Source organism: Nothobranchius furzeri, chromosome 4 (genome assembly GCF_043380555.1).
Source record: "Nothobranchius furzeri strain GRZ-AD chromosome 4, NfurGRZ-RIMD1, whole genome shotgun sequence".
In the NCBI taxonomy this organism is placed as follows: domain Eukaryota; kingdom Metazoa; phylum Chordata; class Actinopteri; order Cyprinodontiformes; family Nothobranchiidae; genus Nothobranchius; species Nothobranchius furzeri.
Window position 1 is genome coordinate 65,652,301 of NC_091744.1, and position 27,204 is coordinate 65,679,504.

General features: G+C 43.8%; 1 protein-coding gene across 6 annotated transcripts; it reads right to left on the reverse strand.

Annotated features, from left to right (window-relative positions):
- Window positions 1-683: 683 nt before the first annotated feature.
- Window positions 684-18,131, reverse strand: tle3a (TLE family member 3, transcriptional corepressor a). 6 transcript variants are annotated; one of them, XM_054733013.2, is made up of 21 exons: window positions 17,880-18,131; window positions 17,354-17,454; window positions 17,141-17,204; window positions 15,794-15,838; window positions 11,059-11,121; window positions 10,747-10,851; window positions 8,804-8,833; window positions 6,545-6,762; window positions 6,216-6,237; window positions 4,681-4,803; window positions 4,261-4,311; window positions 4,021-4,173; window positions 3,451-3,583; window positions 3,186-3,361; window positions 3,031-3,104; window positions 2,702-2,951; window positions 2,171-2,418; window positions 1,889-2,036; window positions 1,648-1,798; window positions 1,492-1,568; window positions 684-1,196 (listed from the first exon to the last, which is right to left on the reverse strand). In XM_054733013.2, exons 1-21 carry the CDS (start codon window positions 17,901-17,903, stop codon window positions 1,089-1,091), a joined length of 2,364 nt encoding a protein of 787 aa, XP_054588988.1. In that variant the 5' UTR covers window positions 17,904-18,131; the 3' UTR covers window positions 684-1,088. The 6 variants fall into 6 exon arrangements, with proteins under 6 accessions (XP_054588988.1, XP_015819849.1, XP_054588990.1 ...); XM_015964363.3 differs by having other exon boundaries at window positions 6,230-6,237; window positions 6,561-6,765; XM_054733015.2 differs by lacking the exons at window positions 6,216-6,237; window positions 8,804-8,833 and adding an exon at window positions 5,610-5,622 and having other exon boundaries at window positions 6,557-6,762; window positions 10,777-10,851.
- Between the last annotated feature and the right edge of the window lie 9,073 nt (window positions 18,132-27,204).

The following is a 27,204-nucleotide window of genomic DNA, read 5'->3' on the forward strand; positions in this document are numbered from 1 at the left end:
TAAATACTGAAGAACGCAAACATTTAGACTCAAAATGCCAGATTTGGTACTGACTTAACCTTCCATTTGTATGTGTAACCAATTAAGTCCTGCAGATCAGTCACAGGCCATCAAAACAAGAAAGGCAATGAGAAACTTCCACAGACTGAGGCTGAGTGGAGTCATAATTTTTCATACACTGGTCGAGTCAACAGATTGAGCTCAAATCACTGCTCCTTTGTTTTTTTGCAAAATCGTCAGTTCTCCACTCGTTAAGTCATCCATTCTGATTACTGAAAGCAGCTGGTGTTCAGTGACAGATCTTAATTTCAGTGTTGAACTTCTGCGAGCAAAGGCAGTGGGTCAATTTTACTGGAAAAGATGAATTTCTCTTTTATCCAGTCTGAAAAAAGGGCATTTGCAGCATTATCTACCGCTAAAAATCCATGGGACTAACATCTGCTTCATACCAAATAGCAAAAAAATAAAAAATAAGCTGCTGTCAGGGGAAAAAAAAATCCAAATTGGATTACCGAAAATGTTGTTCTTGACAACAAACATGAAAAAAATGCCAAGGAGAGGGAAAAAACTGAAATAGAATATCCTCTTACAGAGTCCTAATCTAATTCCCATCCCTGGAGGGGACAGAAAATCATAGACAGAACAAGAAAGAACCATCACAAGCGAAATTGGACACCAAAATATAAATCTATAAAAGGCCATTTATTACTCCATTATGTACACTTTTCACAGGACCTCCAAGGAAAAGCTCCGAAGCAAAGCGCTGCTTCTAGTTGTGTCATAGAACTTTATCTCCACAATAAAAAGGATGAAAAAAAGAAAAATCCAACAAACTGGGGAAAAAAAGCAACGTTTTTTTCTTAGTGCCTTCAGAAAGGGCACTTGCTGTACAAGTGTTGCATTAATGAAGGAGGGCAGAGGTGAATGAAATAAAATCCAGGTCCAAAACAGCGCCGCCATCCGATCCAGTCTGGCACCGCCAAACTTCTTGCCCATCAGAGGGCTTCAGGCAGAATCCACGTCGCCTATGTGAGGGAGGACAGATGGAGGAAGGGTTCATTGTTCCAGGGCATTACTGCGGTCCAGCTTTAATAGATCACTTCATAGACAGTGGCCTTCTTGTCTCCAGAGCCCGTTACAATGTACTTGTCATCTGTAGAGATGTCGCAGCTCAGGACAGACGAGGATTCCTTTGACTGTTTAGAGAAAACAACAAAACAACTCTTAAACCCTTGGAGTCAGTTGAAACCCTCAAGTTCATTTAAAGCTAAGTGAGGAAGATTAGCTGCCTACAGAGGTAGATTAGGTTGCAGTGACATCAAGTTTTTGGCCTGACAGCCCTGAAAAAGACTTCTTTGTCAAGTCAATAATTGAGTTTCAGCTTTCACTGATAGGATAGTCCTGTGAGACGTCGGTCACTGCGTCCTTCCCCTAAGAGACGACTGAGCATGCTTTTGCCGGGCTGCAGACAGAGTGTATTGATCTGCATACCTGGAATATGCTGGCGCCATAAGGAGTCCTCCAAGCATTCAACAGATTGTCCTTCCCAGTGCTTACGAACCATTTACCTGGAAAGGAAACAGCCAGACCATCAGTTTATTAGAGAGTAACACAATTTTCCTGTTCTTTTTGTGCATTTATACACACCGCAGTAGGCAAACTTGAGGGAGAGGACACAGCTCTCGTGCAGGTGGAGCTGATATTTGTCAGGTTTTGAGTGGTGGAGAACCTCCACGTTGCTGCTCTCCATTCCCACAGCAAGCCACTCTCCAGTCGGACAGTATCCCAAAGAGAAGATCTGAGAATGGAACGAAGCAGTAATTACTTGCAGTCTAGAGGCTAAAAGATAAACAGCTTCTTGCAACGTGTGGCTTTCTCTGGGATGTACCTGTGAAGTGAAGTCATGCTGCTGCAGCTGTCGGCCCTCCCTCAAATCCCAAGAGCGAACCGTGTTATCAAGACCGCCTGTCCACAGCTTAGTGCCATCGTGGGAAATATCAATACAGCTAGCGCCGTCTGTATGACCCTGGAACTGCCTGCAATCAGGAGTCAGAAGGAATACAAAACACTTATTGACATGCTCTATAAAAAATGACTCTCACAAGAGCAGTCCTGTTACACGGCCAAAGCCCACACACATACTAGGAATATACATATATATTCTCCTAACCTAACAAGAGTCTGGTTGTGCAGGTCCCAAACGGCAATGTTTCCATCACTGCAGCAGGAGAAGCAGACTTTGGCGTCGGGGCTGATGGCCAAGGCGTAGCACGCCGGGGCTGAGGAGGTGAGCTCAGCCTTGATGCGGGGTGTCTGTGAGGCCAGATCCCAGATGGTCAATGTGCTGGCCTCGCCTCCGACAATCAATGTGCGACCATCAGGCAGCAGCTTACAGGATCGGATGTAGTTATCCCTGTTCTGTTGAACAGAGGACAAACCCAAATCAATACATGTTCAAGCCAGCGAGGAGGAGAGAGAGATTTAGGAACAGTTTTCTGGAAAGCAGAACAGAAATTGTATCCTCATGAGGAATCAACCAAAGGGTCTCCCCAGATCTAATCTGGATTGGGTTGACACATTGATAACTTTTATTATTTAATGCTATTTACTTTTCCAGCGAGCTTTACATTATCAAAAATTTGTAGTCGCAAAAATCAATTCCACAATGTCTTGTGAAAAGGAAATTGGCTGAGGGCCTTACCAGACAGTCCAGTTGGGACACAGGACTCTTGCTGCCGGGTTGGCTGATGTCCCAGATTTTGACACAGCCCTTGCCACCAGTGTAGACATGACGTGTAGGGTTGCTAATGGTAACGGCGCACACCACCTCTCCGTGGCTAAGAGTGTTGATCTGACGAGCGTGGCGTGGGATACCGGGGCCAATGAGGGCATCAGGCGGGAAGGGGACTGGCTGCATCTGGCCATCTGCACTGACATGGAAGGAGTACGCTCTGCAAGAAGAAGGAAAAATAAGCATGTTAGTTATTATTGCCAATTACACAATTGTAGAAATTTTGGCAAGATACTTACGGTTTCCCGCCAGAAATGGATGTGAGGCTGGCTGGAAGGCCTGGAGCTCTCATATGGGTGTGAGGATCAAATCCCTAAAAGACAAGATTAACAATGTGTATTTCTTCTAAATGAAGCCAAATGAAGCAGCTTATAGGACGATAGGAAGCTCTTACCATGGGGGAACGCCCATACGCAGCAGCTGCTGCTGCACTCATCTGAGGGGAGATGTGCAGACCAGCGTACACCCCAGGACTCGTCAGGCCCCCGTTCATTTCATGGTGGCCCATCATGGCAAAAGGAGTGGGGTAAGATCCAGCAATGGACAGAGGTGTACGCAGAGCTGGCGCTGCTACAGACACAGACAGGAGGTGGGCATCAGTATGTTGGAGAAGAAAGGGAAACAATTCTCTAAAAGAGGGGGCAGAGAATAGTACCAACCGAGAGCCTCCATGCCTGGTGGTTTGCCCAGGATGGGTCTGAGCCCAGGAGTGGAGCTGGTGCCAGGGGTGGGGGCATCGTTACGTGGGGTGGGGGTGTTGGATTTGAGACCAGGGGTAGAGGATTTGTCATTCTGTCAAGGGAACAAGAGAGCAAGCACATTCAGAATCCTGGAAACCAGGCACTGTGCAGACTGACAATTTGGGAGCAAGCTGAACCTAATCCAGTCTAATTCTGACAACCCTCATAGACTGGAAAAGAGCCATAACCTGCTATTTATTCTAAACCCTATTATGGTCACAATAGAGACGTGGCCAGTTTTTATCCCTTTACCATTTTAGCTTTAATCTTTCAGCCAGGCAGAGCAAAATAAATAAATAAATAAACTGGAAGATTTTAATACAATGAGCTATTAATGTAGAGGACCTGACTGATCCTGACATTTTAGTCATGCACTTAAAGCAGAGACAGCCCTTCTTTTTCCACAGTGCGAGACACCACTCTTGATCTATTTGCATGTAGCAATTCTCTTTTAAAAAACCCTTTTGTCCTAGTTTCCAGTCATCTTACATGACTGAGCTCCTTGGCCTTGGAGGACGGCGTGCTTCCAGATGATGCCACTGACGCTGGGCTGTTGGGTGTGTCCTTCTTGGGTGGGCGTGGCTTGTCAATTCCATTTTCAGGGGGAGAGTGCGCCGGGCTTGCACGTGGGGTGGCAGGGTCCTGATACAAACATGATAAAAGTTGAATGTTAACATAAAAGCCACATTTAGTAAATATGTAGTAAAAAGTACACAAAGTACTTCTCACCTCGTTAGACACATCTACCACCAAGTCATCACTCTTCTCTCCATCACTGTCCTGTGAAGGTAATCAATTACCTGATCAGGTATAATCCAGATATAAATCTTAACCTTTGGGTGTCTTTTCATAAAACACACACACACACACACACACACACACACACACACACACACACACACACACACACATTTTTTTAACTCAGAATTATTCGAACCAGGAGAAGTAACTTCCTGTCACTGTGCGATTGCCTGGCAACCAGAAAAGACTCCATGACATCTGTGTTCCCTGCCAAAGATTTTCCTGCACCTGACCAAACATCCAGTGTCAACCCACCCCTCCCCCTCTGTTTTTGAACAACCACACATAATGGTTTAAACAGTGACCAGATATATCTCTGTCAGGTTGAGCTCTCCTTTAATCACTTACATATCTGCTCATGCTGTCCTTCTCCTCCACTTTGCGCTTCTTAGTCTCCAAACTGTAATCAGAAGAGCTACGATGCTTCTCGCTGGCGGTCCGTAAGCTTTCCGATGGGGATATTGAGTTGTTCTGCAAAAGAAAAACCCCAAACACATTTAATTACCATTTTGTCTTCCTGTGCAAGAGACACCAGTGAACCACTCATCCATTCCAAACTGGCAGACGCTGCGCTGTGCCAACCCAAACACTGAAATAAAATGCCCTATTCACACTGCCCTGGGTACAACAGACTCTTAAAACGCAGCTGTGGGCCAGCTCCACACAGTACCCTGACACCAACCCAGTCCCGTCCCTGGCTGCACAACAGAAGGGTTGTTATCTGAATTGAAAGGGCTTGTTTTTCTGAGCTGCCCCGCCTTCACCTTCATAACTGGACAACAAACTGCCTCACAGGGACATGAGCATCGTGTTGTGACTGAACAGAAGGCCTTTTCTCCAGAGTCATTTAGGCAAGGGAGCGGGGGGGGGGGGGGGGGGGGGGGGGCAGACATGCTATATGGTGTGTGTTCTGGGCACTGAATGCAGCAGCTCACTCGGGCACCATGTCAGCTTGAGCTTTAAGCTCTGATAAGGAAAGATAATCTATATTCTGCCAGTGGGCACGGCAGCGTGGGACTGGCTGGTGCTTCTTCACGGAACCTGCCTACACAAGCTGGGACAGCTCACTCCAAACACCAACAGAAGGGGAGACACTGGGCAGCGGTCCAGTAGCTTCCTCTGGAGTTTGCCATTTGCCTGCGAACTGCCAAACTGTCCCAAATCTGTGTCCCTCACTGGGAGGACCAAAGAAACCACATGGATAAAACCAGAGGAGGGAACAATGACGGATGGACTAGAGGTCTGGGCAAAAGGCCACTGTCTGCATAATGGCTGACCTTTAAAGAGATGCTTAGCGTGACTCATTAACCAAAGTCACCACTCTACTATCAGATGACCTGGGACGAGAGAAGAGAAACAAAACTGGCTCACTAATCGCCCCAGGAGTTCCCGTTTCTCCAGACATGACTGCACCCATTCAGCCAACAGAAACCCAATCTCAGAGACCCATCACGTCGTCCAACACAGCCGCATTTAAAACAAAACACTCCAGCAGGTCCATGCCTACCGAGCACAGAGGACAACAACTAAACTCTCCCATTTGTGATCATATATATTCATCCCTCACCAAAAAGAATAATTTTTTATTTTAAAAAGAGTGAGACTGAAAACAGGAGAGACAGTAGAGGGGATCAAACAAATCCTTTAAGAGGGGGAAGTCCACGTCCTTTAATTGTGATGAAATTACAAAGCTTCTAATCTCTCTAGCATGAGAGCTGTCATCTCCCTCCTGGATTAAACCACACAGGATTACTATTCCAAACCTCATTTCTCATTAATCCTTTTATTAAAAGGAGATTACAACAGCATAAGAAGTCAGAAAACACACACAATGGATATGACGATGAAACGATTAAGAAAATCAACAATCCTTGGAGGAAAACGCTGCTGGACTCACCGTGTTTTCTATTGGGGGCACCACAGTGATGGAAGAGGTGATGAAGTGAACAAAGAGAAAAACACATCAGTTAGTACATCATAACAAATTCTTCTGGTTGTATGAATCAGCCGCAGGGCACAAGACTTCTCTATACCGTATACTGGAGATGCTGAATAGATTATGAAGTCATGGGCTGGGAATGCACCAGCTCATTAACCAGTTAGAATGTGAACAGGCAGGATGTGCTCTTCACCTAAGGTCGTGACGGAGACGCACCCTACACCCTACTGGTTTTTGCATGTTTAGCATCTCTTTGACCAGTTATGACAACACAGTTGAGCTAACCTACCTCTGTGTTCCAGATCATGGTGGTTCTTCTCATCCTTCACTGGGAGGTGAGTTTGGCTGCCCAGAGCGCCGAGTGCCAGCAGGCCTGATCCGGAACCCGTCACAGGGGGGATGCCGGGTGGCTGCAGGCCTGAAGGGTGGGGGGGTAGCTGAACCGGAGGCCCGTGCGCTGCATGGGAGAGGTGCTGAGCTTGGAGCTGCTGCTGCTGCGAGTCAACAGAAAGATGGGAAAACAGACACCAAGTGGGTTGAAGGGAAAACTCCAGAAAACTAGCTTCATACTACTCAGGAACAGCAAATCTAATGTCAAATCAAGCCTTTTGTGTCCAATTTCTCCGTGACACACCCAACAGGTTAAACAAGGCTTTAGATGTTGTGAGGTGAAAATGGCTTTTATTCATTATGAATCAATACAAACCCAACAAAGCTGCATTTGATTTATTTATTTATGGATCTGCACAGAAAACATCATGTTACTTCTGCTATGATGGCAGCACAACAGTCCTGTACCGTTGGTGAGCTGAGCAATCACCTTAAAGAACATCAAGCCGTCAGCCTCAGGGCAAAACAACTACCTGCTCTTTAAAAACACAACAGTGTCTGTTTGCTGCACCGTTCTTGGATTGACAGCACATAAATCATTTGCACGCCCAAACTTTAGAGACTGATGGAACTCCTAAGAGCCAAAAGCTGGCACTCTTATTATTTATTTGTTTTATTTGCAGTCTTTGAGTGTTGCAGCTCTGGAAGCCAAGAGCAGGGGTCCCACACTGGCACTCACTCAAGCCTTCAATATTCACCATCAATATTTGAAAGGCACAGGGAAATAAATGGGAGTTAAAAGGCACTCAGCGTGGAAGTAAGCAGTTTAAAGCAAGGTTAAACAATACTTTGCTGAGACACCAATAAAAACATTAGCAATTTATTACCAGTCTATGAGAGACTTGAATAGTTCAGCTGTTGTTACATCATGCACCCTTCCTTTTTACAAGACGGGCTTCAATCAGTGGTCATTCACAGCCATTTCATGATTATTAGTAACTTAGTAATGTCAGGAGACAAAGTGGGAGGTTAACTCAGCAGGAGCTCAGTTTCAAAGTAGAAAATTTTTTTTTCACGTTTTCTTCCCTATCCTGGAACTAAAGTGCAACATTGCACAGTGAAGGAGAGAGAGCGCAAGACAGCCAGAGTGTGTTATAATACTGTGTCCATGAGGGAAATTAAGGAGCCAGTTCATTGGCAGGAGGGGAGACATCCCTGCTCATTGTGTTTAATGAGGCACTGATGGGTAATAAGCATGGCTGATCAGCAGGAGCCCTCATTAAAGAGCCATAAATGAAGACAATAATAAATAAAGAAAGGAGTCTGGCCCATTTCTTCTAATTTAATAATCCGAGATAAAGACCAACTCCTTGCCCTTTTCCTTTAATCCTCACACTGCATGTAGCTACAGAAGGAAAGGCACCAAAGCAAATCAAGCAGATGCACTTTTGTTGTTTCAGGTGTGCCAACAGTGGTGAAAGGTGCAGCAGTTGGGCACAATTAGTGCCATGCAACATGCACAAGCCCTTTTAAGGGGTGTTGCAGCCATTTTGAAGTGTGTTTTATATGTGAAAGTTAGAAATGATTAACAAATACCCTACTTGTTGTAGGCAGTTTCCTAAAAATGACAAAATGAGTTTACATCCAAAAGGATAAATGAGCTAAAGGCTAGCATAGCCATGAGCCAAGTGGTTTGCTACCTTAAAATAGCTCCAATCATCAAGAAATCATGTGATGTTATTACATCAATATTCAAACTGCTGCCAGTTTCACACGATTTACATGGAACTGTGTTAAGTGTGAGTCTCACGGCCAGCAGCTAATGCAGCACTTCCAGTGCAGGCAGCAGTCAGATCCTGCAAATATTGCTGCTAAATACTTTTATGACACTAACTTCATTTAAAAGTGTACAAAATATAACATTTTGGAAATTGGAGCCATTGAAAAAATAGCAGCAATACACTTTGGTCTTGTAATGATAAGACTAGCCGTTAGCTCATTAGTCCTTTGAGATGTTGATCCAAACTGAGGTTCTTCAGGAAGATATTGAATGGGGTAAGATAGTAGTCATTTATTTCTTCTTCTTCTTTTTTTTTTTTTACACAAATACACTTCAGCACGGCCCAAAATATCCCTTTAAACACAGATGTGTGAACACACCAAGTATGTTGATAAAAGAAAACAGAAGTGGATTCCACTGACCATGAGAGCAGGATAGGCAGCCTGCTGCTGCTGAAAAGGAGGACAGAGGGGTCAAGGCTAGAGCTGCTGCAGATGGCTTCTCTTAACCATGTACAGACACAATAAAATTGCCAACCATTTGTTTAACGATAGGAGAAAAATCCAGGTGGCTGCTCATTTGCAGAAAGGTGAGCCTTTTTCCTGTTGACTCCAACATTTTGTGCATTTTTTGAATCAAACAGGAGGCACCGGCAGCAGGCAGGTTTCTCTCAGAGTGAGCAGCTGCCCTAGTTGCATTCTATTAATGGCCCACAGCTCCATCAATAAGACATGCAGCTGGTTTCTGGATGCTGCCTGTCTGCCTGGCCCCCACCTCACCTTACAATATACATGAAGATCCTGGCATGCCTGCAGAGCCTCTCCTAAATAAATAAACCATCGATGGAAAGGTATTCGTAAAACATACAGCAGGTACATTCTCACCTCCCCCTTACACGACCAGACTAGGGTTCAGCCTCACTGTGTGCTTCAACAACACTGCCTCCACTCGTATGTGTCATAATGGGATTCATGTGTCAAAATTTAAAGAAGCCGGCTTTAAATTATCGACAAATGTGTCAAATATTCAAAAACTGCATGCACAGGATGGAGCTACAAGTCTACTATGAGTGTTAGGGTTGTTTATCTAACAGCTCTCCATCACCTCGAGACAATAAAACAAATTTAAAGGTGCAATAAACCTGGAACAAAGGTCACAAGAGAGGAATTATATTAATTCCAGTATCCAGTATTTAAGTCAGTCTCTTGTGCATATTAAAGATCCAGCTGTCTTGATAATATCACTGATAATCTAAACAGCATGTCACAAGTGAAATCAATCACTCCTGCCACACCACCAGGATAATGCTGAGGGGAGCTGATCAATGTGGAGCAGATGGTGTTCTGAAGTGGTGACGGACACCAAGCATTATTGCTCACTCAGTGCTGTGCTGTGCAAAGAGCTGTGCAGAAGGGGTGGGGGGAGGCTGTCTGCTGTTGGGATCATCTCAGCGAGTTCGCAAAGCTGGCTGTGTTCTGCTCAGCCTCAGCCTTTCAACTCCCACAGCTATCCAGGTCAACAGTGAGGGATGAGGCTCCTCGTTAAAACCTTAGCCAATTAAAATGGTACGAGTCGCAAAGGAGATCTGGAGAGCTCTCAGGCTCACATTTGTAAATGCACAACAAGACAGGGAGGATGCAGCTGAAAGCAAAGCTGCAGAAAGAGACCATCTGAAATGCACTCATGTGTGTAATTAGCACTAACAAATCGCCCTTTCTTATGCTTTTCTCCTGTGCGTGTGTGTGTGTGTGTGTGTGTGTTTGCGCGTCTTGCTATCAGCTAGCAAAATACCCCAGCAGCGGATGCACATCTACAAATGATTAGGACTTGGGAGTCAAGTCGTTTCAATGGCCACCACAGTTAATCAACATTTGCAAAACCAAAAACGGCTCTAGCTGAGTCTACTGTGCTGCAACCTGGTGTATCTAAGTTACATTCCTGTTGGGCATCAACAAAACAAACAAGGTGTTGCTTTCAAAATTACCACTTCAGTCAACCTTCTCTGAAACTCAAACATCTCAAAAACTCAATGAGACCTTTAGAAAGTAATCAACCAACGAACGCCTAAAACTGAATATGTTTTAAAGTCAAAAACATTCAAGATGGCCGTCGTAGCTAGTTCAACTCTGGCACATGCAAAAATAGCTATAACTCAATCAGTTTTAAAGATATTGTGCAAAAATTCAATCTGCTATAATGCCATCATTTCCCTACGAATCTCTGTAAGAAGATGAGGAGGACAATGTTTAAGAAAGTCAAGGAATGCTTTAATTCTTATTACATCAAATGTCATAAAAATCAGTGTATGGTGCAGGTTTATCTGCCCCATTTTGAGATAAAGGAGAAAAAAAAGGGGTATACACACGGTGAGAGGCAGATTGGGAAGTCCACGTACCCCGATGATGGCATTCAGCTCTGTCATAGTCACCTGCTTAGCCCTCTCCACTGCCTGAGCAACCTGCTGTTGGTGCTGCAGAAAAAGGAAAAGAAAATTACTACGAGTTTTCAAGGCATGCCGAACTTGCTATTTCATTTTAACAGCACTGCAAGGATCCATAAAGTGTACGAAAATACCCCCACTCACCCATACAATTACTCACAACTACTTAACTTGATTTTTTTCCCCCCTACTAAATAGTCAACCATAAAAACTGTAGTGGCCAAATTCAAAACTCACCTCTTGTGACAGGAAAGGCATAATTTGAGCTAAAATTGCATTGAGTCGTTTGGCAATCTCCGTCTGTAAAAGAAAAAAAAAGAAAAAAAGCTGAAAGTGAGTGACTTCCCATAACCCCGCCTTTAATGTTTACACCGCTTAAGTCAATTACTCCGGCAATCAGAACTGCTTGACTCAACATCCTCTAAACAGCGTGATATTGACATTTGAAATATTTAAAACATTAGGAGAGCCCAGGGGGATGGAGCACAGCTGTGCTGAGAGTGCACTCCATGCTAAACGGATATGAGCAGACAGCGTGCTGCTGTGCTGAGAGGATCCTCACTCGATCAGCACCTCCTTCCCTTCCCCTGCACTGTCCTGCAGTTCACCTCCACGTTAAACCGCACCACCGCGCCCCAGGAAGAGAGGCCTTCGACCTGCACCGTTTACTTACATGTGACAGCGCGGACAATCGGCATTACAAATTACAGTGTACAGAGATAACAAACCATAATAATCTCATGGGCAACAGACCTCTAATCTATGATCGATAACCATTAAAAAGCAGCTAATGTTTGGTGTTAGGAACAGCATTTGCTGAAGCTCTGCCTTTTAGAGAATGAAGCCGGAGCAATGTTTCACTGCAATCAAGTGCCTAGCCCCACAACCCTCAAAGCCTCCCATCCATCCTCCATTCTTCTGCTTGTCTACCAAATGCCATGGCAACGGCTGAAGCCCTATCAGGCTGGGGATCATTATGCAAATGGCACCTCTGCTTGACCGTAACAGGCTTTAAAATCATATTACGTGCTTGGAGGCAGGTCATTAAATTGAATTTTCAGCCTGTCAATCACATGAACAGGCCAAATGAACGGAGGATACAAAGAGCAGGGGCGGTGGGGGTGATCCGCCTCCCCCTCATCCTTGTAAAAACACAGCCAGCTCGTTCCCCCCCTCTCGTATGGAGACGAGACTTTCCGATTTGAGCTCTGCACTGGGAGCAACAAAGAATAACAGGGCCAAAGCTACATCATCTTTGGAATTTATGAGCTGCAGTTCAACCGAGGGCCACTGCGGAACACAAACACATCACAGGGATCCTCTCTGATTTTTCATTTTGCAGTAGCGTGCACTAACACACACCCACAAACACACACACGATGTACTCTGCAGACCGCCAGCTTATTTATTACACATGGCAGAAATGCCAGGCAGTTTTGGCAGCCAGACATATTACCTCTGAGCAGAGCCAGAGAGATTGGAGAGTAATGACCAACAGAACAAGACCTGCTGACCCAAGCTGCAACACGATTAGCTACTAAGCTAGGCAAGCCAGCAGGACAAACAACGGGCCGAAGATGAAATATCAGATGAAACAAAGTGGAGCCTGGGATCAGAGGCAATAATCTGAAAGTAATATATGGTAGCATTTACGGCAGAAAGTACAATAGTCCGTAAGATAACACTGACCGTGACTTTCCTATTGCCTTCCGACAAGAAGGAGAATGAACTGTGATCTCCTAAGATAAGAGTTTTATGGGTGCAAGTATAACGGCAATTCCATGAGCATGCTAGAAAGAGTTGAGAGAAATGGCTAAAAAGCTACTGGGGCTCGTATAATCCATGTTTGTCGAGATAAGCCATGTAAATAGTGGTCGAACATTTGACAGGATTTGTAAAAAAGGCCTTGAGCACTCAGTCCATTCCTCTGCAGCTTAGTGTCATGGCGACAGCTGGCTGGGAGAGGTCAGGAGGTGGACGATCTGCTGTGCCCTAAACAACTGGCAGTCCCCAACTCTCGCTACGTGCTAATGCAAGGCAAAGAAATCAGCTCGGCTCACCGCTGCTGCTGTCAAAATAAATGCGGCACAGAGCTGAGAGGATATTTTTTCCTCTCTCTTCTGTTTTTTTTTCCTTCTGGTTCTGCCGTTAGATAAAAATGGGGCTGTTGTCACTTTAAGTAGATGACAGCTCAGCCCTTGAGAGGCCAGCTTTGCACCGCTGCTACACAATTACAGGTACTCGGACCTGTGTAGCACCACTTTAAGAGTACTCTCAGGCTGGCTTGTCAATTGTGTGCAAAGAGGTATTCGCCTGTTGTTATCAGCAGTGGGAAAATGGACTTAAGCACTGATGAGTATTAAATACAGAGGATAAAAGCAAGGGATCCATCTCTAAACAATACTTGTCATATTTAAAGGATTAGCAATTTGTCCGAGCTGACAGCAAACCCTCAGGCTCGACTTGCTGATGGAGGAGATGCTCAGACTATCAGCTCATCTAGGTCAGATAACGACTTTTCCACTAAACTGAGAAGTTGCACAAAACCCAGACAAGCCTGGAGTAAATTTTCTTACAGACATCTGGAGGTATTTGTATTGATCTGGGTAAAGCCTAAACGGATGCATTAGTCTGATTAACCTTGTCAGCTGCAGCTGTCAAGTCAGCAACATTAATCTTGTTTGAGCAAAACTTCCTCATTTATACCCAACTTTAACATCATAACCTTCCATTTGCATGCCTGACAGCCAAAAGCCTTACACCATGAAATGACTGTGCTGCAGTCACTTATGGCAGACTGAGGATCTGAGACTGAAAAGCATCTATAGGCTAGGAGAGACCCTTTTGTATGACCACATTTGCTTTGGGACTACATTTGGAGGATACCTTTGCTCTTAAGCAAGTGATTCCAGGTGGTATCATGCCACCACTAAGGTAAGAGCCAAATCTGTCTGAAGCCAAAATGCGAGGTCTTTAAACCTTATCCAGCCTTAAGGAAATGAGAACCATACCATAGCAATTACAGGCTGACATCACCCAGCAGAAATTTGCTGTTTGCATCTACGTACTGCCACAGCTGACGAAGAGGGCATCAGATGATATTGCCAAATCGGTCCATCTAAGCCATGCTGGTGTGTGCGTACTGAAACCTGAATTATGTCCCTCCTCAGTAATGAAAAAGGCACAGTTGAAGAAATGCGTTTCCTCACTATGAAATGAATCTGCAGTCAGGAAAATAATATGCCTGTGTGCATCCAATAATCCACCCCAACCCTGCCTGTTAACCACTCTCCACCCCCCCCCCCCCCCCCCCCCCGAGCTAGGGGTGGGGTGGAAGGATGGGGACCGCACTGTTTGCTCACAAACACGCTGTTCAGCAGGTTAGGGCCCCACTGATGAATTATTCAAGCACTTCCATCAGCTCGGTTGAGGTTCCTGATAAAAGTCAGGCGCTAAAATGGATCAGTCGATTAACCTGTTTACACAAAGCTGGGCTGTTGCCCCTCCCCCAGCTCTATTCTCATCTCCGGCTCCCATCCCCCAATTCTCTCTCTCCCTCTTCCCTCTGGTTGGTGATAAGTGCCTGACAGAAGCTATCAAAGGGGCCTGAGGCCTGACAGACATGTGGCAGTGCGACACACGGGCCCAGACACTGATGGATCACCCTACCACACCAACACGTCACACCACCAATACTGTCATTAACTGAGCAAGGCAGTCACAAGGGAAGAGGTAGCCATAATGCTTTAAAAGCTGCTCATGGTGGAATCTAAGGATTACTCATACTTGCTATCTTTATTTTTATGACTTAAGGCATCATTATGATTGATCTATGAGGCAATCAAAGACAAAAAACCCTTTGATAAAGATAAGCGTACAATAAAGGGCTCAATGACTTTTGCTCTGCTGGTGTAATTAAAGTTAATCTTTAAAAAAAATAAGCTCTGACCTCTCAGCAGTTCTTTCTTTTTAATCATTACAGCAAAGGCGGACCTTGTCAAAGTCTACCTTTAATCTTATCAACAAGCCGAGTCAAATCAAGGCTTTACAACACTTATAATTCCCCCTCTGAAGATGTGTCTTGGAATGATTGTTTTAATGGTAATATTTACTTTCAGTAGACAGATTAGGCAGTTCTTATGTGCATTCATCAATCAAGACTTCTGGACACAAACTTGAGTTTAGAGTCAAGCTCGACCTCTCATGTCCACCTGATTTCATCATATAAATATTTAAACATAAATAATGTTATAAAAGTATAGGATCACTTAAAGTTTAATCTAAATGTTGACATATAAACACAAAAGTGTTGATTTTCAACTAAATGTTCAGCTAACATGGAAACTCAGACTGCCATAAAAGGGAAAGAACCTTTTAAAATAAAAGCAGAGTTAAAAAAAACAAACCTAAATAACATTTCTTCAGTTCCTTTGATGGCAACACTGAGCAGGTGGATAATTTATCGATGCTCCTGTCTGGGTCCCATCTGTACATTGGTAAAGAATCCAAAACCAAACAGGCTCACACAAGGGGGATGAGAGATCTTAGCTCGTGGATCCCTTTGGGCTGCTTCTGTTATGTATAGGCTCTTCCATTTAAAAGCAGTCTTAATTTGCAGGTGAAAAACTGAAAAAGTAATATTTAAATATGAACATTTAGATTCTACTTCTTTTATTTAGATTTCATTCAAAATAGTTATTTTCTGCTATATGCTGACGACTTTTGAATATATACAGTGACTGATACGGGTTGTAAGAATTTTCAGGAAATAAATAAACAAGGCACCGTTTGTCATTTCAGTAAATGGTTGGTCAAGCTCAATTTTACAGGCTCGTTTTCTCATATAGCCGTCCTGGTTGGTGCATGAAAAATGTTTGACTGGTGGATTAGTGTCTCACGATGAACCAGACTTTCCCCCAACCCTCGGAAAAACCAGTGAGCTGAAAACTACAAGGAAGAAGGTGGCACCAACCTGTTTGTGCATCTCTATATTCAGGCCGTAGGACATCTCATAATACTGGAAAATAAAGCAAAGAAAGCATGCGTTACTGGAGTCAGATTTAACTGTAACAAAGCTCTATATAGTCACTGATCAATGTAATTGATCCCTGAACTAATCACATTATCACAGGGTTTTGAACATTAGAACGAAGAGAAGAAAACCTGAAAGGTGATGAACTAAGATCAGACTAGAAAAAGACTTCTGTGAGTAGCCGACAGCAGGGCGGTTCGATAAATCAATTTCTCTGCTGTTTGTAGAGTAGACTCAGAGAAGAAAGGCTCAGATGTATTGATCACTATCTTAAGCCCTCAGATCTCCATGATGTCTGTTTACTTAGCGTAACGCGATTGCTCAACACTCTTGATATTTCCAGCCAGGTCAGTATGCCTGGCTGAAATGTAATCTGCCGAGTCCACAATTGGAAGCCAGGGCAGAAATGGCTTTCCAGTCAGCGTCTATTTGATGAGGCCAATGCATTATTCAGTCCATTAGCTTCTTCGAAAATTACTCTCAAACAAGAGAGCCATTCTGTCTGAGATCAGAGCCCTACAGCCACAGTGTAACCTGACACCCAGAGCTGGCTGTGGGATACTTCCCTACATGTTTACCTAACCTCCTCCTTCTTGTCAAGCTGACATGTTGTTTTCTCATGAAAAAAAAAAACAGATGAGAAAAAAAGTTTCATTTAAGCCAGGATGTATTGGTTTAAATCACCCCCTGGAGTGTGTGTTTACTCAGGACAAGTGAGTACATTTCCACCGGAAAATAAAAACACTTATTGCATCATGTCTGGACTCATTTCATGCGTCAGCGGCACACCTATGTTTTTCTTCAAGGCTGCTAAAATAAAAGCTAATAATTAAGGATCATGAAGAACAAAATTTTACTGTGAAGTCCTCCATCTTGTTTACAGTGGTGCATTTTCCCACATGCACACACAACCTGGGGACCTCCACCCGGAGCTTGCACCTAATTTATGGCCATGCACATGTCTGAGCGTGGAGTCTCCAAGGAGAATAATCAGATCTGCACACACAGAGGGCAAAGCTGCAGTCGACCCTTGGTGCTCAGGGGTGGGTTGTAATGGAGCCTACTGCCTGTCAGGAAGAGCTCCTCTGAAATAACCAGCTGCATCAACCACCACCACCACCACCCTCCACCTCCCAGAGGGCTTTCACAGGCCTGTACCTGACACTCAGCCCGCCCTAACCACCACATAGGTGATCACAATAGTCTGTGTCACTCCACCCTAACTAGATCTTCAACAAGCCTCGCAATTTGGTACCATAATTGCTCCCTATTGTAACGTAATCTTACCATGACATAGTGGCGCTGCATCTCTGTTTTCTCATTGGCCAGTTTGTCATACTCCACCTTAAGACTTAAACCAGAAACAGGGCGTTATTTCAAGCATCTGTAACTCATTCACATGTGTAACAGTTTGACAAAGGAATAAAAACTGGTAATTTTTCATTCCTGGGAGTAGTTTTAACCTTTAGATGGACATGATTATTTAGTGATAATCATTACCTGTGATACTGGGCTTGCAGGAACTGAAACTCGTCTTTAATTCTGTCACAAGACTCTGCTACAGTGAATTTGAAGCCAGGCTGACCGGGCTGATGAGGAGCCTATAATAATAATAATAATAATAATAATAATAATAATAAAAGGTAAAAAAAAGACATTTGGTCAAAATCACAACAATCAGATCACTTATTTTTAAATGTTCGTTACTTTTTTTTGGTCATAAATTTTAAAGCCTAAAGATCAAGTCTCATCTGCAGCATTGCCAAACAGAGGGGGTCTACTTTACACCTCCAGCTGCTAATAACACTACAGGAATTGGCTTTCACATTGAAAATTAAATCTCAGATGAATTGAAACCAACAACTGTCCTCATATTCAGCAGAGTAAATATCTTCAGGCATGCATCTGCATCCGTTTAGGAGCATATTTTCAATGAGCAGGTTGTAAAATAGAGCTGTGATGATGACCTGCATAGGAGCTGTGCAGGGGGTTGAACCGTCAAAGAAAGTCAAGAGGCACGTCTTACCGGATGTCGGCCTTGTGGATACATCTTGAAATGTATCCTTTGTTTATTTCTCCAGCGTGCAGGACCTTTGGCAAAATGGATGAAAATGTGCCCACAGACACACCAGTCTCAGCAGACAGGGGGCGGGTGGAGGATAGGGGTGGGGAGGTTGTAAAAATCCTGTGTTGGGGGGATGAGTCGATTTAACCAAAATAAACCCACTTAATGCAGTTCCTCAATACTTAAACTGGTCCACCGTTATTGGAGCGCTAAAACAGAAACGTGCGCTTCTGTCTTCTTGACCTTAAGTGGTCAGCGAATTAAAAGGAAAGGAAAAAAATCTCAATTCAAAGTGTTGCAAAAAAAAAGAAAAAATATTCAATCCTCTGGATAATTTTCAGCGCTCGGATCAAAAATGTGAATCCAAGCTTGATTGATGTTCGTCAAAAGAGCAGAACCGTGCGTTAAAAAAACGTCTAGAGGCAGGCCACGAGCGAGCAGCTGCCTACTTGGACTCCGCACGGAGCCCTGGAAGCGGTGCGCTTCCGAGCGCACGTTTAATAATAAAAAAACAAGAAAGCAGATAATCAACAGCTCTGGCGAATACGTACCCAAACGTGCGCCTTCACGTCACTGTCCGACCTCCGTTCCCAAAGAGTCAAAAACACAGAAAGCTATAATTCAGGCGTTTAATCCCTCATAATGTGGACGCAGCTCTCCGACGAGCATCCTCTCTTTCTCTCCGGAACGCGCCCAGCCAGTCTGAGGGAGCGGTTGGAAGAATATTCGGCGCGGTCGGGCTCGATAAAACTACTTTATTCTTTAGCACGGAACCTCCAATGAACGCACGTCTTCAATTGCTTGTCAATCCCCTCGAAAAAGAGACAGAAGAAGAAGAAAAAAATACACAGACGCTTCCAAAATCTGTCTTCGGACTCGAAGAGGTTCTTTAAAAGCGTAACATGGTCCTCTCCACAATCTCGCATTTCCCCCAGTTGTCCGGCTTACCCCGGTTGCCACACACAGGCAGCAGGGCTGAACTGCCGTGAAAGCGTCTATCTGTCCAATCGCATTACTCGGAAGGAACACGGCCACATCTGCCTATCGGAGAGCGACGGCCCCACGTGGGGCAGCAACGACACATGACATCATCCCCCGGATCCACAAGGCATCAGCCGCCCGTCCCACCGACAACAGCAGCAGGCACTGATGTGCCGACAATCACATCCAAATATGACAGCACAAACACTACATCCGCTCTTCATTAAGTGTTTTTTTTATTCTACTGGATTAAATTTAAAGATGTGTGTGTGTGTGTGTGTGTGTGTGTGTGTGTGTGTGTGTGTGTGTGTGTGTGTGTGTGTGTGTGTGTGTGTGTGTGTGTGTGTGTGTGTGTGTGACCACAGGGAAAGGGAGGGCGGGATGAAGGTGCGCGGTGCAACAACCATTCTTCATTTTATTTATCTCCTTAGAGGGAAAAAGGGGAGATTGAGGGGTATGCGGCTATAAAACATCAGTTACAGTGAAATGTATACATATCTACACGTAAACCCCAGAAGTGCGCGCGTTTTAATTTCCACGCGTGCACGCACCGTGAAGGGCGCAATAATGACCAAATCGATCGTCGACATTTACCCGAGTGAAGCCACGTCTCGACATAAATTCTAAGTTCGAGCGTCTCGTGATTGTTGCACAACACACCCGCGCGCCTACCTATCAGCATTTGGGTGCTAGTTACACAGCGGGGGGAGAGGAGATGATTGCCTTTGTGTGATATGAACATCAGCCATGTCTGAGCGCTGCCTTGTTTTGAAGGTTCAGTTCTGCCCCACGTGGGATCCTTTCTGCGTCTTTAAGGCCTCCCGTCCAATAGCAGCGAGGCGCACTTACTCGGCGGTTTTCTATTGGTTCACCGCTGCCAAGCCTGTCATTCACGGCGCTGTGTTGTCAATCAATACCACGCGGGGTCAAGCGCTGACAAATGCCTGTGCTCCCCGGTCCTCTGCCTGTGAATAGAGCCTGGAATGGCTGCTTAATTAGCTTCGAATGGCTTTTCTCTCCAGTTCAAACAATCTGTTACCACCACGTGGTAATGAGAGCTTACATTAAACAAAGGAAGAAAGGAAGCATGCAAACAGTTGTAACATTACAACCTGTAGTTTCCTTTTACACATGGGCCTATATGTAACAAGCAGGGTTAAAAAATGAATACTGTTTACTTTTAAATCACAAATGCACACTTACCTGCTCTAACAGCAGACATGATGCTATGTTTTATGAGATAACTGTTGAGCTCCAGGTGAATATTGAGGTCATATTTCAGTTGGGATAATGAGCCTCCAAAAGAGAAAAGCACACCATTAAAGATGTAGACTAATTGGGCTTTGTTGTAACCAGACTTTTAAATGTGTAACTTATGTTATTTTCTAATAACGTCTAATACAAATGTACATTTAAACTAATGTCAAAAGTCTGGTCTGTCTAATGTTACCCATAATGCAAAAAACAGCCGGCCATGCTTCACGTAGATTTTGGGGGGAAATGCTAAGTTCATTATGTCACGCTAAGGTCTGAGATTGCCCAGCGGTCGTCTTTACTTGTCATTCTTGTCAGCCACCTTGAGGATGTGGGATAATTGTGTTATTTCCAAAAGTACGGGGGCTGTCTGTGAGAAACTCAAGCACACACAAGAGCTGGCAGGCTAATCTCAACCAGGCACCCCCTTGTGCTTTTCAATAGAGAGTGCTTGGATTAAAGGCAACAAAAGGCCGGGCGAAACCCCAGGGAGAAGAGGCCCTCCGCCCGATGAGACCCCCACTCCGTTTATTTACACGGAAACCCCAGCCTCTGTGAAACTCCCAGCCCTAGGCGTTACACACAGGTCTATTTGCAGAGGTGGCTCTAATTCTTGACAGAGCATGGATTGTCCCCAGTCCTGCCACTTTGAACTGACTAGCAACTCACTTTTCACAAAGCTCAGATGAAGCCTCTGAGCTAATATTTTGTTCCTTCAGCAGAACAACCTTTTTGGGGTCAAATTGTTCAAAGATAGCGTTAGAGTCACACTTTTCTGGTTTAGTGGAAGAAACTAGAGAGGGTGCTGTTTGAAATGAGGGTTTTACTGCTGTGTTTACCACGAAGACACGGGGCATCACTTGAAATTACACAGCAATGGTTCATTAACTTGTATTTTATAAACAACAAGGCCGTTTTTCATGCTCTCTGGAAGCCAGAGAAGGGCTCTTGCTGCAATTGCCATGTCTGAGTCTTGGGCTGCAGTAGCTCACATTTTATAGTACTGGCATTCTGTTTGCATGGAGCTTTGCAGACATTTACCACACATTCACAAATAAACACACTCACATGCTGTGAGTCGTAGCACGTCACTCACAGGCAAGGGGCAGAAACGTGTAAAAAAAACTGGCACACACATTTCATGCAACAAAGAGCTCACAGTGTGTGGTAGAAAGATGAATGATTTCTTTCTCTTTATCAGGATGAGTCATCAGACTGTAATCAATGAAAACAGGATGGGAGTTTTTATCAAAGAAGGGGAAGAGCAAAAATGTTGCAAAACAAAAAGAGGTGGTTGGCAGTGATCTGGAGTTACAAAAGCCCTAAGCTGAAGTGAATTCACACAACTGATACACTAATAATTAATAGTCTATAAAGTCAACAATCCTCCCTGATATTTGATACTAATAAAAATCCAGACAGGACTTTTGGTTCAGCAAAACAAGCTCCAATTGAAGGGGAATTTGTGTGGCATTGAAAATTTCCATCAAAAACACACAATACATTTACAGATGAATAAACAAAACAACAACAACATGTTTAACTCAACACTGATCACAATAATAGCATTTTGTTTGCACCCAGGAACCCACACTCTAAAAAACAGGCCTGGGGTAATGATAAAACACTTAAACAAAGATGTTTGATGATCAATTCATCTTGGCAGCTGTCGTCATGGCGTTCTTGTTTCTCAGTTTGGTCGTATAAATTTCAGTGTTTCAAATCAGATCTTTGATTGTAGCTCTTCATGCAGCTGAAGAAATAAACGGAACTTTTTATGGATTATGATGAATCTGTAAAAACATAATCGTTACATGCACATCTAAAACTGATTTTCTGGTAAGTGAAACTCAATATGGCCACCATAGCTAATTATCATTGGCAAACACAAGGATGACCGTAATCCCAATACTCACACTGCCTACAGTCCTCTCTGAAGTGCACTTGGTGGGAGTGCATGCAATGCTTCAAGTGTGTAGTAAACAAGTGTTTTAACTGCAGTCTTGGGGCAGTTAGCAATGTGTCATGGACCTGCGCCACTGCGTTGTCTCTCTACAACTTTCTAAATAGGGTTACTGTTTCTGCCAAGTTGCTCTTTGAAATGATATTAAGATTGAATGATAATAAGTGATTCATTTGCTGGTGTATTGTGTCCTAAAATAACCACTGCTACTGTTAACAGCAAACACTATTTTTAACAGATAAGTGATGTCTCTTTCTAACAGAGGAACATTTGATTGTTATATACACACTAGGGGTGGGAATTGAAAAGGTTTTATCGATGTCAATGTCATTGTCGATTCTGTCTATCGACCCAATTCCTTATCAATTCCAGAGTAGTTCAAAAGGTGGCAAAAAACTAATAGCACATGACCTCCTGCAATACAACTGTCAGTTTATTTATGATGAATAAATCAATTGCACCTGTATCGGTTGGAAAGATCTTTCCAAATGTTCTCCTTTATGCTCCCTGTGAAGGCAGAGCCATCTTCTTGTTTGGTGCAGTGTTGCTGTAGCTTTTGTAGAGTGGGAAAAGTCTCACCACGGGTCGGACTTTAGTCGCTGGAGTCTGCTAAAGGTGTGTATACAAGGCTAATGATGCTTACATGATAGGCAGTGTTAGTTAAACGATAAATGACTCGCACTTGTATAGTGCCTCTCAGATTAAGGACTCCAAAGCGCTTTACACTACAGTGTATCATTCATCCATTCACACACACATTCACACACTGGTGGGGATGAGCTACGATGTAGCCACAGCTGCCCTGGGGCCCACTGACAGAGGCGAGGCTGCCGAGCACTGGCGCCACCGGTCCCTCCGACCACCACCAATAGGCAAGGTGGGTTAAGTGTCTTGCCCAAGGACGCAACAGCAGAATTCTCTGTCCGGAGCCGGGATCGAACCTGCAACCTTCCGATTACTGGACAACCCGCTCAACCTGTTGAGCTGCTGATTAGTTACCTGCAGTACTAACAGGAGAGGATGTGTGAATGAAGTGGGTCAAAATTCATTAACTTTAAGTTATCGCATATTTTGTACCCAAAAGCTTTTGTATATTTGTAATGCTTCCCTCTTGATGAAATATCCATACTTTGCAATTATTGCAAGTTACCTGTTGTCATGCTTTATTGTAAAATATAACCAAACTTTCAAGCATTTGTGCGACTTAGACACCAAGTTTCCTGCTTCTGTAAGCTATGCAACATGCGCATTGATGTCATTCGCGCAGACTGGAATTGATAAGGGGAATCATTTGCAAATGTGGTGAACAATTCCTAGGGCTTGAAACAATGGGATCCGGTTCTAAAAAAAATGGTTTTTGATTTCCAACCTTAATACACACAATAATAATATATTCAATAAATCCGCGCTTGCACTTGAAAATACCTATTTTGAAAAGGGCACCGCCTTCTTCTCAAAATTCCAACGCAGCAATGGATTGAGGGTAATACCTTGCTGACTTCGGCAAAATGCCAATCAAGGGTATAAAAGGGGCGGGGCCAAGGTCAACATTTGACAATCTGGACACCCTACGTCCTCATATCACTGGACGGGAATGCACAAATGAGCGGTGCAAGTGTGGAAGTGTGAATATTGTACCTGGGCCCTGAAGTAAAAATCTATATGGTAGCAGCCGAAACATACCAGGAGCTACCAGTCTGCAAACATTTTACAAAGAAAACTTGGTAATTTCTCAACTTCAAAAGTTCTTTGTTAAAACTTCTCTAGCATGAATGGTAGCAGTTGACATGCCTTAATTCAGCAGATGCATAGGCAATATTTCTCGTGTGTATTGTTGTCTTCTCCCTGCATTGTTATTGCTATATTCACAAAGGACTGCCAGCCATAGTCTCATAAATTCAGCCTGCTATTTTCAGGCCGTGATGTTGGCAGACAGTAGTCCCTCTAAAGTTGTTTTTAACACGTAGTCGTCATGCTGTTAAATCATGAATCAGATTTGTAAGACTCAGTGCTCAACAGACCCTAAGCTCAGGAAACATGCATCTACTTTCACTACAAACAGCAGATTAGACCTAGTTGCAGGCAGTTTAAACTGTGTACTTCCATATGCAAAAAATGAATGCTTCTGGATGTAGCTGAAAATGTTTGGTGCTCCAACTCTGTCAAAAATCTAATGACATTAAGCTGTTCAGGAGATCAAGCTGTACCAGCTAATTGAGGGGTCCCTGAGCTACACACAACAAAGATCCTGTTACTCTAATCCAGTTTGCTAAACAGCTAATGTGATTAAAAAGATTCTTTTGGGCCCAAATTGGGTTTTGGTCATTGATTACTTTCACATGGCAAAGGAATGACTTCACATGACTTCAAATTCTGTTGTCAGGTCTACAGCCCTCACAGAAAAGTGCTCTTTCTATTGAGGTCAGATTGTGAATTGTTGCCTGATGGTGAATGTCACTTACATCACAGAGTGGCATAGGTAAGGGAAAATCTCATCAGTGAGGAATGTGAAATGAAATGTGTTTTCAGAACCAACTTTACCCTTTGCAACAACATGTGGATATCTCTGAAATCTTCTTACGAGACCACAAGACTCCATCATCATCATACGTAGACTTTCACCACTTCTGCCTCACTTTCATGTCTCCTGGCAGACTGCAGCTCTGCTGCTCCATGTCAAATTGACAGCAGAAGTGCTCCTGCACCTGCTGACTGACACATGCACACTAAAAATGATTCCTTCATCAGAGTCCAGCATCACTGCTAGCTCCGGAGGGATGCTTGGTTTCTTTATTAGGCTGAAAAGGAGAAAGAGTGAGTGGATAGAGAGGTGAAAACAAAAAAAGTCATGACTGGAGAAGGGTAAGACAGCTGAGGAAGTCATCAGTGGAGGGTAGAGGGTGTCTGCTGTCTGATCAGAGAGCTCCTCCAGCCGGAACCTTGGCTCATGAGCTTGGCAGAGCTGCACCCAGCAGTCAACCAGGAAGATTAGGTCTGTGGTGTGATGGACAGGTCCAAACAGCAGCAGCAGCATCCCACTTGTATCATGTCTACATCTTTATATCAGTGATGGTGTGCAAGAGGACCTGTTCAGACCTTACACTTCTCCTACACGCTGGTATCTGACAGGGTAAAAAATACACTTGTTTGTGTCTGACATTGTTCTCACAGAAAAAAAGTACTGTTCATCCTCTCCACACTAACGCTAGCCTAGTGAACTAGACCAAATTATTGCATTGCAAAGTTTGGTCTAGAAACGCTCCATTGGAACCTCTGCAGCCCCTAACAGCATTCTGACTGGCCAATCACAGCTCTCTAGAGGGGTTTCAAACACATTAAGAGCTGTGATTGGTCCATAATGGTGGGCCAATCATAGTGCTCTATCTGCTTAGTGAACAAATCACAGAGCTTTATCCACTTTGTGGGCCAATCAGAGCACTCTATATGCCTGGTGGGTGGGATGATGCAACAAAGTGAAACAAGATGGTGACAGCTTGTTTGAAATGGCTTTTACATTAATTTTGGACTATTAGAACTTGGGCTTCATTAGAATCAGGAGCAGATAGATGTATTTAGGTGCTTTTTTAAAAAGAAAAAATGATGTGTTTTCTCCTTCTTCAACTGCGGACCGCCTCATTTACCGATAGCTGTTGCGGTGAGTATGTCACATTCATTGTCCAGCAGCATGCGGAGATCATTTGAAAGACAACGGTAGAACCCGCCCCACAACCGAGAGCCGTCAATGGAGCGTTGCCAGACTAAATAATACATTTATTTAGTCTGGCTTGCCAGGCTACACTAACGCGGATATTTTGAAAAACTTTTTTCTGCATTTGCACGACTCACGCGTATAAGTAGTTTTGGTGAGAATTCATCAAAACCTTGTAAAGTGAAGAAGTTTATGATCCCCCTTCACAATAAGAGCCCCAGTAAAATACAATCTGAGCATTTGAAGCTTATGTTGACAAATAATGATACAACATAGTGTTTCATCACAAACGATGAATAAAATCTGGAAGAAACTTTGATAATTATTCTTTTCAAGTCTATTAGCTGACCTCAGTAAGTCTCAATTATTCTCACATCCCACCAGAAAAGGCTTAATTCTTGACCAGGACAGACTTTGTGATGTCACTAAGCAAACTAACCAATTTAGAATTACATATTTATTCAGGGGCTGCTCAGTGACGCAGTGGTTAGAGCTGTTGCCTTGCAGCAAGAAGGTCCTGGGTTTGCTTCCCAGCCTGGGATCTTTCTGCATGGAGCTTGCATGTTCTCCCTGTGCATGCGTGGGTTCTCTCCGGGTGCTCCGGCTTCCTCCCACAGTCCAAAAACATGACTGTTAAGTTGATTGGTCTGTCTAAAATTGTCCTTAGGTGTAAGTGTGTGTGTGCATGATTGTTTGTCCTGTGTGTCTCTGTGTTGCCCTGCGATGGACTGTCTCTCCATCCAGGGTGTACCCCACCTGATTGCTCATTGACTGCTGGAGATAGGCACCAGACCCCCACAACCCTACATGGACAAGCGGGTTCAGACAATGGATGGATGGATGGATGGATGGATACTTATTCAGTGAGTGCGGTAAAAACAACAAAACACATAGAAAGAGCCCACACATTGGACTCCAGAGCTTATTCAGATATGCTCATTAATCATTCATCAGCCTTCAGATCAAGACATAGAATCAAACAGAGCAACTGATATTACAACAGATTCTAAAAGTTCTACTTTCATCTCATTTATTCATATTTTTTCACATAAAGAAGAGCACAAACAGGTTAAAGAATTATGCCCGTTGAGAGCAAGTGAGGCCAAATCAACAAATTAAAGGCTGTCCTATATGAAAATCTAAGTCTCTTATTTTTATTTAAAATGAGGATAGAAACTGACTTTCTTATTGAATCTAATTATTAGCCAGTGCACTCCAAAAGTCTTCTGAAATCGCCTGGAGCAGCCAGGCTATTAGCATAAACGCCACCACCGGCAAGCGTAAAACAAATGGTATATTTAGTCAGTGTTAATGGGATTAAAGTGTGCAGGATTCAGGAGCAGCTCTGCTAACAGTGAGCATCACATCTTCATTATGTA

Coding starts and splice junctions, on each gene's coding strand:
- tle3a (XM_054733013.2), bottom strand. CDS start 17,903: ATGTATCCACAAGGCCGACATCCG. Junction 4,312..4,680: donor AGGACAGCATGAGCAGATAT/GTAAGTGATTAA, acceptor TTACCTTCACAG/GACAGTGATGGAGAGAAGAG. Junction 4,174..4,260: donor TGGTAGATGTGTCTAACGAG/GTGAGAAGTACT, acceptor TGTTTGTATCAG/GACCCTGCCACCCCACGTGC.